General features: G+C 52.3%; 1 protein-coding gene across 3 annotated transcripts; it reads left to right on the top strand.

The window, feature by feature from the left end:
* The first annotated feature begins 826 nt into the window (after nt 1-826).
* Nucleotides 827-14,302, top strand: CEND1 (cell cycle exit and neuronal differentiation 1). Of its 3 annotated transcripts, none has more exons than XM_058026487.1 (2): nt 827-929; nt 10,330-14,302. In XM_058026487.1, the coding sequence occupies exon 2, from the start codon at nt 10,497-10,499 to the stop codon at nt 10,887-10,889; it is 393 nt and encodes a 130-aa protein (XP_057882470.1). In that variant the 5' UTR covers nt 827-929; nt 10,330-10,496; the 3' UTR covers nt 10,890-14,302. The 3 variants fall into 3 exon arrangements, with proteins under 3 accessions (XP_057882470.1, XP_057882472.1, XP_057882471.1); XM_058026489.1 differs by lacking the exon at nt 827-929 and adding an exon at nt 1,035-1,055; XM_058026488.1 differs by lacking the exon at nt 827-929 and adding an exon at nt 9,969-10,106.
* The last annotated feature ends 3,250 nt before the right edge of the window (nt 14,303-17,552 follow it).

The following is a 17,552-nucleotide window of genomic DNA, read 5'->3' as shown; positions in this document are numbered from 1 at the left end:
TGCTCTGAAATAAGGGCTGAAAGAGCTCCAGAGAATCCCAGAACCTGCTGAGGTTTGGGATACAAGCAGGAAGTGACACAGGGATGGGAATTTGAGCCCTGTACCTGGTTGGAGGGGTGAGGCTGTAACAGAGAGGTCTCTTTGCTTTTAGCTGGTGAGGATGAGGAGGAGGTGGCTGTGTCTGACAGTGCCTGGCTGGCTGACAGCACTCTGCAGTGGGATTGGGCTGTGTGCCCAGCTCCGGTCTGGGAAGGGGTGTCAAATCCCAGCCTGCTGGGACAAGGAGCAGTCTGGGGAGAAGGGAAGCAGAGCTGGCACAGAACTATCACAAGGTGCAGCATTTCAGTGTCTTCCCTCCACTGTGCAGAGCTTCTCCTTGGCAAGTCAGTTTTACATTCCTTAACTCACTGCCCGGGATCATCTCAGTTGGAAATCCTGGTGGGGGGAGGCTCATACTCCTTTTGCCTGTGGTCTACACAGAGGCATCCCAATTTAGCAGGCTGGCCTGCTTCCGGGTATTTTTCCCTGTGTGTCCTCCCCACTTCGTTGCTATGTTTCATGCAATTGCTGCAAATCCAGGCAGGATTTGGAGGAGAATCAAACGGAGCAGCAGAGGGGTCAGTGCCGCAGGGATGGCCCTGAACTGCTGAGCCAGCTCAGCCCCAAATGACAGAGGATGTGGAGATGCAGCTGGGCTGCCTTCACCACCCTGCGGCCCCCCCTTGGCACCCGGCCCCTCCAGATCCCAGCCCTTCCCTCTGGATTGGAGCGCCCTCTCCCCCCCTCCCTGCTCTCCATCTTCATGCAGTCTGCAGAGGTGCATTGTGGGAAACTCCCAAGTTTCCCCCCCACCCTCTGCCTGCCTCCCTCCCTCCTCTCTGCGCAAGAGCCAGCTCCCAAGGTGTGACTGCTCCGGCCGGAGGACAGAGGTAAGGGAGGGATGCCGCTGGGACGGGGGGCGCGGGTGGAAGGGCCGGGGCTCCCAGCTCGGGGACGTGCGGATGTCCTGCGCAGGGTGACAGAGAGACACGGAGACGTGGAGCTACCTGCCCAAGGTGAGTGTGCACCTCCCGCGGCCGCCCGGGATGGAGGCCGGGGCTGCCATGCCGGCTGCCTCTGGAGCCGGCACCCGCAGCTTTCCCCGTGCGAGGCAAAAAGATCCTTTTTGACCCCACACAAGGAGCACGGCGAGGATGGCCGGCCCCGAGGGCTCCCCTCCCGCCCCAGCTCGCACGCTTCGCTCGCTGAAGGTCAGGCAGGCACAGGAGCGGCTCCTGCACACGCACGGCCGCCTCCCGGCCGCTTCCTGCCCGCAGCTTCCCGCACGTACCTGCAGCCTCCCCGCCGCCGCCGCGGGCTGTGCCGCGCCGCCCTCCCCGCCCCGAGCCGAGCCGAGCCGGGCCGGGCCGGCCAAGGACAGGCCCTGGATGCCGCAGAGCACTCCGGAGGCAGGAGGGCGGCGGGCACGGGGAAGCGGAGCCGGCCATGTGCCGGAAACAGGGCTGCTGGGAGGGAGGAGGGGAAGCAGCATCCCGGGCTGAGCCCCTCCGGCCTTGGCAGAGAGCTGCCGCACCTCCCCGGAAGGGTTTGAGCGCTTCTCCAGCTGCTTTTCCCCTCCCATCTGCATGGACAGAGGGATTTGTTTGCCTTTTGCTCTGCCTGGATGGATTTAATGACTTTGTTTAATTCTGTGAGTCGTGAGGCAGGAGGGAAGCAGGAACAGCCGGCAGCTTGGTTCAGCCTTCACCTTTTCCCGGGAAAGGGGGTTGTTTTGTAGGACAGGGAGAATCTGAAATCTATTAGGGGGTGTATCCTTTGATTTGACCCTGGGCTTGTGCTGGAGAGGAGCTCACAAAGGGAAATCTGACCCCAAAAAGCCGCAAAGGGAGGAAGATGTCAGAGGCAGCAGTGCCTGTTAAAACAGGGAGAATATTGCACCGAAGGAATGGGAGAGGGGTGGGTGCCAGCCCAGGGCTCCTGAGTCACGGTGGGTGCTTCCAGGGAGGGAATGCTCTGGGAATGTCTCAGGCTCTGCAGTCTGATGTCCCTGCTCTCTGTGCATCCATGTGCATCCCTGGGATATGTGCTGGCAGGGACCTGTTGATATGCTCCTGTTTACTTCTCTGTCCCTCTGGTGGCTTCTGGGAAGCTGCAAATGGGGGAAAGAAGAGGATTTTTAAAATTGAATCGAGGTCAGGCTGTCAGAACTTGGGCATTGGGACAAGAGGAGGAAACCTCCCCGCCGCAGCCCCGTTTTCCTGGGTGGGGCTTGGGCAGGATGCCGTCAGGAGAGGGAGGATGGACTATGCCGGATTAAGCTCCCTGCTCCATCTCAGGACTGACCTCCAAAAGTCTGACCTTCACAGGTTTGACCTTCAGTGTTTTCCAGCTGTCCTTTCTCAGCCACGGTGCCCAACACCAACATCTAACCCTGTGATACTGTGCTAGAGTGGGGGAAGAAATCCCAATTCTCCCCTAAAAGTGCATTTTCATCCCGCTGCATCCATCCCCTCCCCTGGCAGGCTGCTGGGATGCAGGGCTGGAGAACACCCTGGCACATTGTTCCCATCCTGGATCAGGTGTCGGGACTGGCAGACGGGATGGAGGGAGGGATGGAGCTGCATGAGCAGGGATTTCCATGCTGGAGGAGCTTTGGCCATCCTTCCCCAGATGCTTTCCAGCTTTCTGCTGGGAAGGAGAATGCCCTGGTGTTGCTGCACAAGGTAAGGGATGGGTTTTACCCCAGAGAGTGTGGGAGCCTCCCTGGAAGGTCACTGCCTCGTGTGGAATTGGCCCCTTGTCTGCCTGCAGTGGCTTCTTAGATTTCAGCTGCAGGGCAACAGCTTTCAGGCTGATGCCTGCAGATCCAGGGGCTGCCAGATTCCAGACCCAGCTCTGCATGAGAGGAATTGCTTCCAGAATCTTCCTGCTGGCCCCAGCTGAGCCACAAAGGGGGTGATGCCGCATCAGGCGGAAGGGATGGATTTAGGATGCCCATAAATTGGGGAGGGGTGTTGAATTTGCTGCTGCTTCCTGCAGTGGTTGGAGCTATTTCACTGTGTCACATATATCCCTCATTCTTTTTGCTTGTGGATATTGAATTTGGGATGCAGGACTGGGAGGAAGATGCCTTAACAGCAAGATGTCAGAAAGGGAAGCAGCCTCCTGAAGCTGGGGACTGGCTTGTGGCTGCTTGGGGAGCAGCACCCCAATTTGGAAGCATCTGCCCTCTTCCCAAAGGCTTCTCCCAAGTCCTGGCAGGCCTGGGGTAAGGAGCAGGGCTTTGTGGTGGGAAGGAATGAGTGTTCACCATTTTCCAAGAGGCAGGGAATGTTTGCTGACCCTGTCACTTTATCCCTGAGCTGGCACCACAGGCCCAGAGCTGAGCAGGGAACCAAGAGAAGCCCCCTGGCCCCAGCCAGAGTGTTGCTGGAAATGAATTTTTCACTCTGGGATGGCTGGAAAAACATTCTAAAGAAAGGAACTGAGTGTGTTTGCAAAAGCAAAAACAGGAGGAGTTGCCCAGGGTAGGGTTCAGGATGCACCCAGATCCCTGTGAGGTGCCATGGGTTAAGGATCCAGGATTCCTGTTGCTGTGGTGTCTCCCAAAGTGTTCCCAATTATTGCTCCAGTGTCCTGACAAGTAGCTGCCATGGGAATAAAAAGTCATCCTGGCTGAGAAGCTTTTCCTTTGTGCCCTGAATTTCTGTTTGGGGTGAGGGGCGCCCAGCCCTGCCAGGGAGAGGCTCAAGATCTAACACCTCATGGTTTTGAACGGTAAAAGCAACAGTTTGTCTCTGCTACAAAAAAAACCAAAACTGTTGAGGGGAAAAGAGAATTTGATTTTGTGTCTGAGAGAAGTTCAAACTCAAGATTAAAGTGAGATTAGCACAGCAAATTGAGGTGCTCTGAACTCTGTTTTAGGAGCTTGGGGACTGTGTTGGGACCCTGAGGAGCCAGGCTTTGCAGCAGGTATTTCCAACCCAGCCTCAGCGACGTATTTCCGGATTCTGTTGAATTCTAGAAATTATTTTGCTGTAAGGTGTGTCTGAGAGTGCAAGCTGTATGGGGGAGGCTGGTGGCAACTTGAGGGGCCTTCCCAGGTGTGGCTTTTCCTGCTGACAGCAGGCCAGGGCCGTGCCAGCTGTGACTCAGTGCCCACCCCAGGGAGTCAGTCCGAGCACGTGGCTGGAGACAAAATCTCCTCTCTCCCACGGCTGCTTGGCAGTGCCTGGTTTTTGCTGGGCACGTGGCTGTGTACAAACATGTGTGGGTTACCAGGGTAGGTTGGAACTGTGTTTGGGGTTAAACCCCTCCAAAAGAACACAGGTTGAGCCCCTGGTAGGAGTGTGGTGTGTCTGCAATGCTGCCTCCATCTCTCAGAGAATAAAATGTCTGCCACATCCATCCCAGGAGCTCTTTGGGGACAGGATGTGTGTGGTTTGCAGAGGTGACGCTCAGCTCGGAGCTTGTCATCTGCAGAGGTTGTGGTGTAGAAAAAGACCATATATGTCGTGTTTCTGGGCTCTTTCTGGTGGGGAGACTGAATTGCTGTGTCACCTGTGTGGGCAGCATGGCTGGGCAGCCTCCCAGGAGGACACTGGCGGTGGTGTCACACCTCTGAGCAGCTGGTGGCCCGGGGTCTGCATCCCAGAGCCCTTCCCTTTGGAAATGGAGGGCAAAGCTGCCTTTACTGGGCTACAGGAACCTGTCCTGTTCCCTGACCTCACCTTGGTACCAGGTACAACCCAATCTCTGAGTGTGGATGCCTTGCCCAGCCTGGAGAGAGGGGACATGGCTTGGTGGCACTGGGAGCAAGAAGGAGGGTCCTGGCCATGCTCTGGGGGCTGTGGGGATGGTGGGTACAGATTTTTGGTCACTGCCAGCACCAGCTGGACCAGTGAGGAGCACGCTGGGGCTCCGAGCAGCTGCAGGAATTGCCGCAGCCACGGAGCAGAGGCTTGGCTGGCAGATCTCCCCCCGTGGCAGCAATTTGAACCTGCTGCCTCTGCTAAAATACTTCCAGCATCTGACACTCTCCATAACAAGATTCAAAGGGCTTGTTTGAGAGGGAAATGTTTAATCCAGGGATGGGGGGAGGGATGTGGGGAGTAACAAACAACAGATTGGGAAAAGGATTCATAAATATCTCATCAGAGTGAAGTGGGTCAGCAGTGTTTGCTGTGACTGGGTGCTGCTGTCACTGAGGGTTGGATTTGGGAGGGCTGGGAAGCACAGCAGGCTCCTGTACAGTCTGTCCCTGGCTGTGCAGCACTGAGGCCGTTCAGGAGTGTCTGTGACAAGTGACTCTGCTGGCGTGGGGTTTGCGTTGCGTTGTGTCACATTTGCCGTGCGTTGCGTCAGGAGCCGGGGGCTGAAATAGCCTGGAAGGGAGCTAAAAATCCTCCTTGGGGAGCTGCTCATGGCAGCTGAGAGAACACAAGCTCCTTATGTAAAGCTGCTTTAATATTTATGGTAATATCAGAGGCGGTGCATTACCTCATCCATCTTCGCTGCACTTCTTGGGCATGGGGAATGGCTTAGTCACTACTCTGCTGACCTTCTCCTGGGTGCTTGCTTGGCATCTCCCTGCCTTGAACACATTTGTTCTCCCAGCAGCTCAGAGAAAGGGAGAAATGCTGGCTTTCCCCATTGGGAATGGGGAGTTGAAGCGCCAGGAATGCTGCTCACTTGCAGGAGGGGACTGGAGACAAATCCTTCCAGCCCTGACAGATCACTCCAGGTGTGGCAGAGGGGACAGGCACAGACCCCTGAGGACACGTCCCAAAGGACAGGGTGGTCCTGGCTGCATTCCTTAGGGGTTAGATGAGAAGATGGAGGAGAGTGGGATGGTGAGAGTGCCGGAGAAGGAGCTCCCTCTGCTGCTCCAGAGCCACCTTTGTAGCCAGCAGCTGTTTCCTTAGGGACAGCAAGGGTCTGTCTGTCCCGTGCACTAGGGGATGAGTGCCTTTCTTCCAGACAGGCAGGAGTGACAAAAAAAAGGAAGAGGAGATTAGGGGATGAGAGGGAGGATTTGAAGATTTTTCCTGCCATCTCTGGCTCTTTCTGCACAGCATTGCTCCAGGTCAGATGTGGTCAGCTGTTTCCAGGATGGATGTTTCCAACTAGAGGACACCTGGAGTGTAGGGATGGACCTTTGCTGCAGGATAAATCCTGATACATAACCCCACTGTGCTGTTAAATCCTTCCTTGCTGCCAGTCTCAGTGTGGCAGTCAAGGACCTGATGGAAATGGGTTGCTTTTCATGACAGAGGGAAAACCCTGGGGATGAGCTTCCCACTGCACCCCAGACGCACACCCTGGAGCAGCTCCTCGCTCTTGCAAAGTGACACTGACTTTTCCTTCCCCATGGAAGCAGCAGAGGAGGATGAGAGAATTTGGAGCTGGGATGGGTCCCTGTAGAGGGAAGGGGCCATGCTGGTGGAGCTGTGCTGTGGCTCAGATTTGGGGCTGGGATGGGTCCCTGCAGAGGGAAGGGGCCATGCTGGTGGAGCTGTGCTGTGGCTCAGCTCAGCAATGACTCATCCGCTGCGCTCGGTGCAGGATTGATGCAGCTTTCATCTGTGCACGCAGGAGACAGATGAATAGATGTGTTTGGTGATTTGCTGGGATTTGAGGCAGGAAAGTGCCCTTCAGGGAGCCAAGGGGAGCTGCTCCTCTGCTGGCCTGTTGCTCCAGTGGAGGGCAGCTTGTTGCTCTGGGTGAGTCTGACTGCACTGACCTTGAGAGCATCCCAGGGGAGCTGTGGTGTTTGTGTGCCAATCTTTGCAGCAGCAATTTGGAAGGCTTTCCTTTTCCTTTTTCTCCTTGATCATCCCTGATTTTATTACACCAGCTCCTTCTTCCCAGCCTGGGAAAGAGCTGGTTAGCTCTGGCAATGAGAACCTTCCAGAAAGGGCACTGATTGTTAAACAGAAATAGCATGGAGCAGGGAAAAGGGAGGGAATGAAGCCTGTCTCCCACAAAATCTTATTCCCAAGTGCTGCTGCCTGTGTAGGAAGCAGAGAGGGAGATGAAGGGGGAGGAATGGGTAGACAGGCAGAGACAGCAGCTGACAAGAGAAAAGGGAGGAATAAAAAGATGTGAGGAGCTCTAAAGAAGAAAGGAAAGGTAGGAAAATGTGTCATTAGAGAAAAACTTGATGTGATGGAATGAGGGAAGAGGAGGAGACGAAGGAATGGGGGGAACCCTCACATGCAGGGTTAGTTTTTTGAAATGAGGAAATCACTTCTTTCTTCAGTCTGGGGGAGAGAGAGGTGCTTAAAGATGAGACCATGGTCATGCCCTTGGAAGTACAGAATGGAGAGCAAAGATGATTCCCAAGGTAGGTGCTAAGAGCACATAGAAGAGGGTTAAGTACTGTGGTGGAAGAGGATGTGCTGCTAAGGGTACCCAGGTGCCAGAGAGGAGCCAGGACAGAGGGTCTGGAGAGGTGCTGGGTAATTCTGAGGCTACTTGCAGTGATGGAAAACCACAGACAAAAGCCCTTTATGCAGGCACTTAAGAACTGCTGATATTGATTTTTGGCTTAGTTTGGTTTCTACATCTTTTAAAACCTTTTCTAAGCTGTGTGATGGGTTTGTGTTGCTTTTAGTGGAAATGCACTTAAAATCAGGAAATTCTGTTTGTGGCAATGCAGGGCATGGCAGCAGGACAAAGCTCCTGACTCCATGGCTCCAAGCAAAACCAGCTTTTGTGCCCCCAGGAATCTGGAGCAGTGAGGGGTGTGGATAAACCTGGAGGTGCCTGGGCTGTGCAGGGTCCCCATTTCTCAGCAAGAAGGTGAGTTTGCCCTCCCTGATTTACCTCACAATCTCCATAGGCTGCACATGATTTTCCTAGGGAAAGAGCAGAAGTTTAATGCTTGGTCCATGTGCTGTAACCACATGAATGTCAGAGTGTGTGAGTGGCCCAGTTAACTGATATCAAAGCAACAAAGAAGGTAAATTAATATTTATGCCATGATTAATCTGACCCTCCCTTCTTTAACCTGTGAGCGGCCTGCTTCAGTTGTGGGCTCCACTTACTATTTCTTTGTGTCTCATTGTACCAGACTGAAAAAAAAAAAAAAAAGGATAAACTGGTCGCAAATCAAAGGAGCAGAGTCCTGAGAGTGACTGTGTGCAGCCTCAGCTGTGGATTTATGTGGGATTTGTGCTGACAGAGCAGTATGGATGCTCTCTGGAAGCACAGGAAAAGGTGAGGCAGGTGATATCTACAGAAATATCACAGAATGAGCACTGAGAGGAAAATATTCTTGCACTGGGCCAGGCCCTTGTTTCCCTCCCACGCCCCAAGCCACAGCGAGGTCTGAAGCTGGGTGAGCATCCGGGATGGTGTTTGTGTGGTACAGGATGCCCAAATGTCTGATACACACTCAGCAAGCTGTGAGGGAGGCACAGTTTGGGCTTTCCAAAAGGCTTTAGTTTCCCAAACTAGGGAATGCAAGCACTGTCCAGCTGCAGTCAATGAGAAATACGGGGTTTTATGGTCACCAAGCCTAGTGCAGCATGAGGAGCTGGGCTGGAGGATCCTTGTGGGTCCCTTCCAACTTAGGATATTCTGTGAGAGCTGTGGAATTCCATGATTTTGGTGCTGCAGTTCCCTCAGTCTGCTCTAGCTGCCTGACACTGGAGCAGCTGGTGACCACCAAGCAATGGCTGGCAAGGGGGAGCAGGGGAGGGAGGTGTTTCCATCTTACACTTCGGAGCCATAAATTTGCTCAGCTTTGCTCTAGTCCCAGACCTGTCATTTCTGTGAGATTTCCTCCATTCCTTCCTAAATGGAGATGAAGGCCCCATGTTTGTCAGCCTCTTTCCCAGAAGAGTCAGCAGCACAGATCATTGCTGCAGCCCTGGGACCTTGTTCCTGTCATTAGAGGAGTGATCTGCCCTCTGAGCCGCTGTGGAAGGAACCTTTGCTGGCTGAGGTTTGTGAGGAGCCTCTTCATCTCTCGATGCAGACAATGAGCTCTGATTTCACTTAGCAGGCAGAAAGCTCCTGGCAGGTTCCTGGCAGCCCTGAAGGTCAGCAGGGAGCCGGCAATGCCGGCGGCTTGGATCCTGGTTACTCTTTATTTCCCTCAGCTCGGGGCTGATGTGGTGCTGAACTGCCAGAGCCTGCTGGCAAAGTGCCCAGTGCATTGTCCTCTCCTCCCATCACATGGATGTGCAGCCACAGGAGCTCCATCCTCAGCTCACCCTGCCCTGCCAGCTTTGTGGGGTGAGGATGTTGTGGTAGTTTTTCATCCCCTCAAAGCCCACTTTGTCCCTTCGCTGAATTCCCGTGGTGCAGCAGTGCTGTTCACTGCTTCCACCAGTTCCCTGGGGAAGATAGCCCCAGATGAACACCAGCATCCTGTTTGGCTCCATGGGCAAGTCCAGCAAACCCTGAAAGGAGATGACAGGACTGAGATGTCTCTATCACCATGAGATCCAGCTCTGCAGTAAATCCATGCAGTCAATTCTCTGTTTTGCACCAGCTGAGGATCTGGCACTTTGTTTTGCTGTTGCTCTACTAAAATGCTGGTAGAAAGAATCCTTTTATCTCTGCTATCTGTGAGAACTGAGAAACTAATGCTGCATTTCCTGCAGCACCCATCTGGAGAGAAAGTATCACATAAGATCACATTTTAACCACTTCCTGAATGGACCTTGGGATAGTGCTGCAAGAGGGAGGGTGGAGGGTGAGACAGACAGGAAGAATCTATCCATCTGTTCTCCCGTGGAACACAGTGTTCTCTCCTTACCCAGAAGGAATTGAAAGGGTGAGCAAAGGCAAAGAAGGTTTATTTGGTTGGATGTGAGTTTATCATCACTGACAAATGGCCTCACACACACAGCCAGGATGGACTTGGACTATGGATGCCCAGTATGGCAGCCATAGATGACAGTCAGTCCAACTTGTTTGATGTTCCTGTTTGATATTAGGAAAAAAATCCTTCCCTGGGAGGGTGCTGAGGCCCTGGCACATATTGACCAGAGAAGCTGTGGCTGTCCCATCCCTGGAAGTGTCCAAGGCCAGGCTGTGCAGGCTTGGGGCTCTCTGATCCAGTGGAAGGTGTCCCTGCTCGTGGTATGATCAAGGTGAGTTTTAAGGTCCCTTCCAACCCAGGCCGTTCTCTGCTTCTGTGATTGCTACAGGCACAGAGCCTGTAGTAAATGCTTTGAATGGAGTTCACAGTTCTGAAAGAAGGAGCCAACAGTTTTCCAGTCTTCCTTTCCATCCTCCTCCATCACCTCCAGGCAGAGCAACACTGGCTTGCTCTGCCCTGTCACTCACCTCTCCTTGTTCTGCTTCCTGCTCCAGGTGCTGTACCATGTCCAGGTAGGACACTGCCAGCGTAACAAGCATCCCAAGACAGCCTCTCCCAGGCCTTGAGCTCGGGTGGCTCCTCTGCTTCCTGCAGCAGCTGGGCGAGGGAGAAGAGCTGGGATAGCCCCACGTATCCAGCCGCTGCCCACAGCACCCCTAGGATGGATTCCAAAGGCAACGTCCGAAGCGGAAACAAACCCGACGCCAAGGCCGCCAGCTCCGGGAAGCCGGAAAAGCCCAACCCCGGGCCTGCCACGAATGCAGACAAGAAGGAGGCCCCCAAAGAGCAGCCTGCTCCTGCCACGGCCACCAAGAAGGCAGCAGGTGACGCTGCCATCGCCAACAACCACAGCAACCTGAAGCCCGGCCCCGCCGGCACGGAGCCGCAGGAGGCCAGCGGGCAGTCCCCTGACTCTGACCACAAGGGAAACAGCTCCGAGGAGTCCCCGGGCGGCTTCTTCGACAACATGAAGCCCTTGATCATCGTGGGAGGAGTGGCGGTGGCCGCGCTGGCTGTGATTGTGGGAGTGGCTTTCCTAGCCCGGAAAAAATGAAGACCGAGACGGGGTGGGGATGAGGAACCCAGCCCAGCTGTACAGCTCCTTTTGAGACAAATGCATGCAGAGAAATTCTATACATAGCTATATATATAGAGAGCGAGCTAGATAGGCCAACAACAAACACCAACTGCAACTCCAGGGTCTTGTTCAAGACGACTGTGCCAGTCTGACCCGCTGTGGGTAACTCCATGCACTCAGTGTGTTCTTTCATGTAATATATCTTGGCTTATACCGCTGTGTATAGATTACAGCTTCTCCTGATCGGTGTAAATGACGGTGTCCCCTCCCCTCCCCTGCTGTCCTCCCTGGGAGACACCTCCCCTCCCCTCCTTGCAGTCCCGTTTTCAAGTCCAAAGTGTTCTATGTCCCATTCAGAGTCCCAATTTGTGTTTTGGTTTCTGTTTGGTTCTGTTTTAACTTGGGCTGTGGTAAAGAAGATGGAAGGGGAGTGCTAAGGCCCAGCTCTCCTGTCACACTGGGCTGGGGGTGTTTTTCCAGCCCCATCCCAGGACAAGGGAAGCGCAGGGGCAGTGGCAGGGAAGAGGCAGCTCCCTGACCCAACAGCCATGGGCGATCCCTAATCGGTGTCTGTGCATCTGCCCCTCATCATCCCACCTTGGAACGCCGGCCTGGGAAGTGCTCCGGAGGAACCAGGGTGGCTGTGGCGTGGCAGAGCCCGGTGTGAGCCTGGATGTCACATCAGGTCACTCCTCTGGCTGAGCTGCCAGCGGGACAGTGACCAGAGGGGCTGTGCTGTGGCCCAGAGAAGTCCCATTGCAGCCTTCAGGATCCCAGGGCTCGCCAGGGTCACGTGGGCAGCGTTTGGAATAGAGAGACTTTGTTTTGGATCTAGTATTTCCTAATGTTAGGCTGGGTTTTGCAGGGTGCTGTGGGCTCAGTCCAAGCTCCCTCGAGGTTGGCTGGACTATTTGTGTTCATTTTTTGGGGTTTTGGATAAGGCCTTTCACTGGATTTTTTTTTCCCCGCTGAAGGCTGTGGTCTCTCAGCATATGGGAAGACAGGAAAATGGGGAGAAATGAGCTGGTGTTAGGGGCAGAGAGGACCTGGGACCCAATGAGAGTAACACTAACCTACCTGCTTTATACCAGGGAACCCCCTTCAAGGGCACTTGAAGGATTTCTTGCCTCCCTCTTGTGACAGTAGTAACAGGGATTTGTAACTCGTCCACACTTTGGAAATGGAAACAAATTCCTGGCCCTCAGGAGCAGCCTGATTTCATGGGTGAGTACCTTGGCTCCCAAGCCAGATCTTGTGAGGGGGAGGAGAGAGGGTGTTTAGTGCTTTGGCCGGTGCTCAGCACTAAACAGCAAGGGGTGAGGAGCTCTGCCTCTGAAAGCTTCCATTAGGCTTCTCTTGGCTGCTGCAAAACAGTGTTACAAAAACCCCTTACATTTTGGGTTGAAGTGGGGTCAGAGATGAGATGAGGTCCAGTGGGAGCTCGGCAGCGGCCACAGCCCATGGGCAGGGCAGGAGTGATGGTTAGAAAGGGGCTGTGACACAGTGGGGTGAGCTCTGTTACAGAGCCCATCGATCACCTTTAACTGGGATGGATGGATGGATGGATGGATGGATGGATGGATGGATGGATGGATGGATGGATGGATGGATGGATGGATTCAGGGGCTGTAGGGATAGAGGGGGATGTGCATTCATTCCTCAGGTGCTGCCTATGCAGTGTCTGCCTCTGGCACAGTCCCTGGATGGGATGGTGTGGGGGTATAACCTGACCTGGCAATTCTGCTCTTGGCTTGTGTCTGTCTTATTCACCTCCAAAACTGAATGCACATGGGCTTGGAATGCATGGCTACTCCTGTGGTGAGCTCAGAAAATATTCCCAAGGGTGTGTGGCCTCTGGGAATATCAGGCACTGTGTCCTGGTGCAGATGGAAGTTGATGCCTCCACCTTTGCCAGCACAGAGGCAGAAGCAGGCGTGTTGGGCTCACAGGAGTTTTGGGAAGCAGGGCTACAGCTCCACGTGAGATCCTGGTAGCCTAAAACACTCTTGGCATGAGCTGTGGATGTGTATCCAGCAGCAGTGTGTCACTTACAGCCTGGGGAAGGGTTAGAAGCAGGAGGGTCCTCCTCTCCCCTCAGCAGCACAACTTGGCAGGGAAATTTTCACAGGGAGTTTTGCTAACGTTGCTCAGAAGGAAATCAGCCCCTCCTGTTCTGGTTCATGTTTTGCCGTCTAAGGTAGTGATTTTCAGACAGTGACTTATGTTTTCAAGAGATGTTTCTGCCTTTCCTGCCCCCTCCCTCCCTCTCAGCTCTGGCCTAGGATTGTTTTCAGCAGTGTGTGACATTAGGCACAGCATCTATCTGTTCTGCCCTGACCAGCATAGATAGATCAGAGGAGGAAAGGGAAGCACCTGCTCCACTCGAGTCTCCAGTTTTCCTTTCTAAAATGTTTTTATTTCCTTGTCTTCACCTTTGGCAACAGAAGAGGGGAAAACCAGTTCTCAGCCAATGGCCTTAACCTTTTCTCCCTCTCCAAACCCTGCCTGCCCTTAGAGCACTCGGATGCAAGGCCACCAATTTCATCCAGAAACGCCCCAGAGGTGGTGATGGGGCCACAGCTCCTCATCAGGCACGGCGCTCATTCGAGCCCTCCCTGCTCGGCCAGCCTGGTATGTTCTGTTTGTCAGGGGTTTCTGAACGAGGTCTGTCCTGTTCCCAAGGGATTTCCCACTTCCTGTGATCAGTCTGCTGTCGAGGTTCAGCACCTGGAACCCGCCTCTTTGGCAGTGTGGTTTGGAAAACACCTCTCTGTGTCTGTGTGTGCCTTGAAGCACATCCTGCGTGTGTGTGTGTACAAACCTTTGTGTTGCATTGCTGCAGTCTGGGAGGGGGAGAGAATCCAAGCTGGAGATGCCCCTTCCTTCGTTCCCTGCAGTCACACCAAGTGTCCATGATGTGTTTTCTGTGCCATTCCCACCACGCCATGCAGCTCCTGAATTCCTTTCCAGTCCTGGTTTCTCCTCAGTGCAAGGGATGTCTGGCTGGTGAAGTGCTGAGTGTGTGGTGTGCTCAGAGCCCCGAGCCCCTGCTCCCCCCCTGGGCAGTCCTGTGGGCTCTTTGCTTTAAATTGAGGCACTTTTAGACCCTCCTGGACTGTGCTGCAGCGCTTTTCCAAGCGTGGCTCTAGTGTTAAGCCGGGCAGATCCAGCGTAGATGCCACAGCGTGCCGCAGCCCTGCCTTGCAAACAGCTCCTGTCCTGCCTTCCTGTGCCAGGCTGTGCAATGCTTTTGTTCTGAGCCAAAAATGTCCAGCGAGCACCAGGGAGGGAGCACATGCCCCTCTCTCAGCCCCAAAGCTGTGGAAGCAGAAGGCTTTAATGACTGACCTCGCTGCTGTGCTAAATAAATAGTTGTCTTTTCTCTCGTACTGAGCACACGCCGTTATTTGCTTGATGTCCTTCTTTGTGTGGTTTTTGTGGTATAAAGTCCTTCCAGTGACATCTCCATGGGGAGAGTGAATTAACACTTAAAACTAATCAAGAGTCTGTGCTTGGGGTTTGAAGAGATCTAGATTGCTAGTTTACTCTTTTGATCAAGTCGATAAATTAAATATTGGCAAAACTGGTTTCAGCTTATCACCAAAACTCTCGATTGAATCACTGCACCCAATCTCAATCTCTTTTTAGGGAATCATAAATTTTAGTTGAATATAAAGATGTCATTTTGCTGTCTTGGACAACTCAGTAGAAGGTTTTTTGCTGCTTCTATTTTAAGAGAGATGAAATGGATTATGCTTCTGCTTCCTCTTCCTACTGATTTAATACCCTGTAGATAAGTCCTGTTATTCCTAGCAGTGCTGCAGCAGGATGAAAACAAATCTGGCAGCCAGGGGATTGTGCAGCAGCATTTTGGGGAGGGGAAGAATGCATTCCTGCCTGCCTGGGGCTCCCTTAAAGCACTCAACAGTCACTTGCCCTGAAGCATTTCTTAGGGGCCTGGGTGATAAACTAAACATCCATTTGTGTCTCTGATGGGCTAGAGTTTGATGGTTGAGCCATAGAATACTGAAAACAAGGGGAATTTTTCCACTGGCTTCACCATGCTCTGGCCTTTGAGTTCTTGTTGGCACCAGGGATATGATCACAGGTCATCATAAAATCATCTCAATTGCACATTTACTTTTCAATTGACATAAATGTTCCTTAGAGTGAGCGTAAGGGAAGTCTCTTCTCCAAGGCAGCTCTGCTTATACTGGCACCAGGATTTGTGTATGAACAACAGCAGTGCAACCAAAAAGCCCCTGGAGCTGGTGAGAGATGATTTATGCCTTAAAATATTCCTTACTTTTTCTGGAAATGCTACTGGGGTTTAGAATTCAGCGGCCTTCTAACTATTCTTGGAATAGGTTGAAAATAACAGTGCTGAAGATTGAAGAGGAAAATGATTATTTGAGAAGTAAGCCAAAAAAGGAAGGCAATGAAAAAAATATGTTTGAAAGGTAAAATTCTTGGAATTTCAATCATCTCCATGGAAAGCTTCAAGTCGGTGAAGATTCTGAGAGGGTGCCAGGAACAGAACAGAGAAGTGGAGAGAAAAAGCACTGTTTAATTATCTTAATAGTTTTGGTAAGGACATGCTAACTTGTATATCCTCTTCCCCCTTTTTCTTTCCTCAGAAAAAGGCAAAAATGATGAGCTCTGGTGCCATGCAAATTAACCTCTGCTAATTGCCTTTTCCAGATGAATTCCTGCTGGCTCTGAGCAATGTTAAAGGGTTAGAAAAATACCTGAACTTTTCTATAACCAACTTTGCATGATTCAGGGGAATTTCCAGGACATCAGGAGGGGCTGTGTTCTCTTTTCACGTTATAACAAGGACTGCAAATGCAAATGCTTGCACTTCCATCCTCCTGGTCCATCCTCCATGCTGGAGCAGGAATGATTCCCTGATTCCCTTCCCAGGCCTTGCTGTGGTGTCATTCCCTTCACCACGAGGCTGGGAGAGGAAGCAGCATCACATCATGTTCATGAGCTGGCTGCAGTTCTGCTGCACAGCTTGGGCACTTCCCACCACAAAGAGGAATTGGCTTTGATCTGGAGCATAGCAGTTCTGTATTCCAGTAAATTCTCCTTGCAGGACATTGGAATTGGGAATATTTCCTGCTATTTACACTGGAGGTATTTGGTCCTTTACTCTTTTGGGGAGAAATCTGCTGATGCTGAGGATTTGTTGGCACATTTGGGGTCTTATGAGTGACACTTGGCTGGCAGCCCCAAAAAGCCTTGGAGCCTGTACCCCCATCCAGCAACCCTCAAAGGGAGTTTAATCCACTGAATAAAGTGGGTTTATGATGACTTCTTCCTCTTCTTTTTGAGACCATCAATAACCTGATTTGCTTTTAAATTCCCTAATTCCTGGGATGTCTGTTGACACCAGATCTTCAGCTGCTACAAATTATGGGGTTCCATTGGTTTCTGATCCAATTCATTGCTTGTTCTTTCCTCCTTCTTTGACCACTGCACTGTATTCACTTTTCTTTCCCTACTTTCTTCCTGGGCAGCTCTGCAGATGTGGCCTCTCCATAGCCCAAGGCTGGGGCAGATTTTGGGTTGTCTAAGGCAGATTTTAGGTGGTCCCCCAAAAATACAGGCGGTGCTGGGTCCCCAGACTGTGTCACAGCAGGGAGTGTGTGAAGCTTTGATCTGCCCTCACCTTTGAGGGTGTAAGTCTGCCACAGGAATTGTGATGGATGACAAATCCCCAGAAATTCCTGTCCTTCCCTGTCAGGTGTGAGATGTTCTGGCTGCTTGACAGGGGCTGACATGTGTGAGCACACACTGCCCTTGGCTGCAGCCAGAGCTCCCTCAGCCCTCTGGAGCACCAAAAACAGAGGGAAAAGAGAAGTTTTGAGGTTGAGGACATGTATTTCTGCTGGCCTGGAAGGATCAGCTGTTGTGCCAGGGGTGAGGATGCAGGAAGTGCAAAGATTGTCTCATCTCAGTGAGCTGATCAGGTGTCACTGGGTGATAGGGAACTGTGGGATGTCTGGGCCTCTAAAATTCACATTTCATTCAATTGACCATAATAGGCCTCAAATTCCTGTGAGAGATCAGAGCCTTTGGCTTTCCAAATTCATGAGTTTGGATCTACCTTGTGCTACAGCTCTGCTCCCTCCTCTGGACAGTGTGTGCTTGGATATGCAGAACTGGGCGACTTGTGCCCTCTGCTCTTTGATACTCTTCAAACTACATAGATTTTTCTGATGAAAAGCATAACTTGGGTTGAACAGGCTTTGGACTGGATGTTCCCTTTTCTCTTCTGGTTGTTCCCAAACAGTTGTTTGCAGTTTTCAAACAGTTCCATCACTTTTCCATTTCTCAGCCTCAGTGCAGCATCCCAAGCCTGAATGTATGGGTTCTTTCTGTCTGTGTGATGATGCTGCAGCACCAAAGCTCCCACCAGGACAAAAGGAATCTTCATTCACCTTTCCAACAGTCACATCCTGCATCATATCCCTGGTTCTGCCATGGCTGCTTCAAGCAGCCAAGCTTCTGGGGCAAGCTGATGAGAACAAGGGTGCCACACAATTTTGTTTGGTTAAAAACCAACCAACCAACCAACCAACCAACCAACCAACCAACCAACATGGGAATAATTTGGCTTTACTGAGTTTTGAG

Source organism: Melospiza georgiana, chromosome 6 (genome assembly GCF_028018845.1).
Source record: "Melospiza georgiana isolate bMelGeo1 chromosome 6, bMelGeo1.pri, whole genome shotgun sequence".
Lineage (NCBI taxonomy): Eukaryota > Metazoa > Chordata > Aves > Passeriformes > Passerellidae > Melospiza > Melospiza georgiana.
Note: the sequence above shows the minus strand (reverse complement) of the source record. Positions and strands in the feature narration are given on the sequence as shown.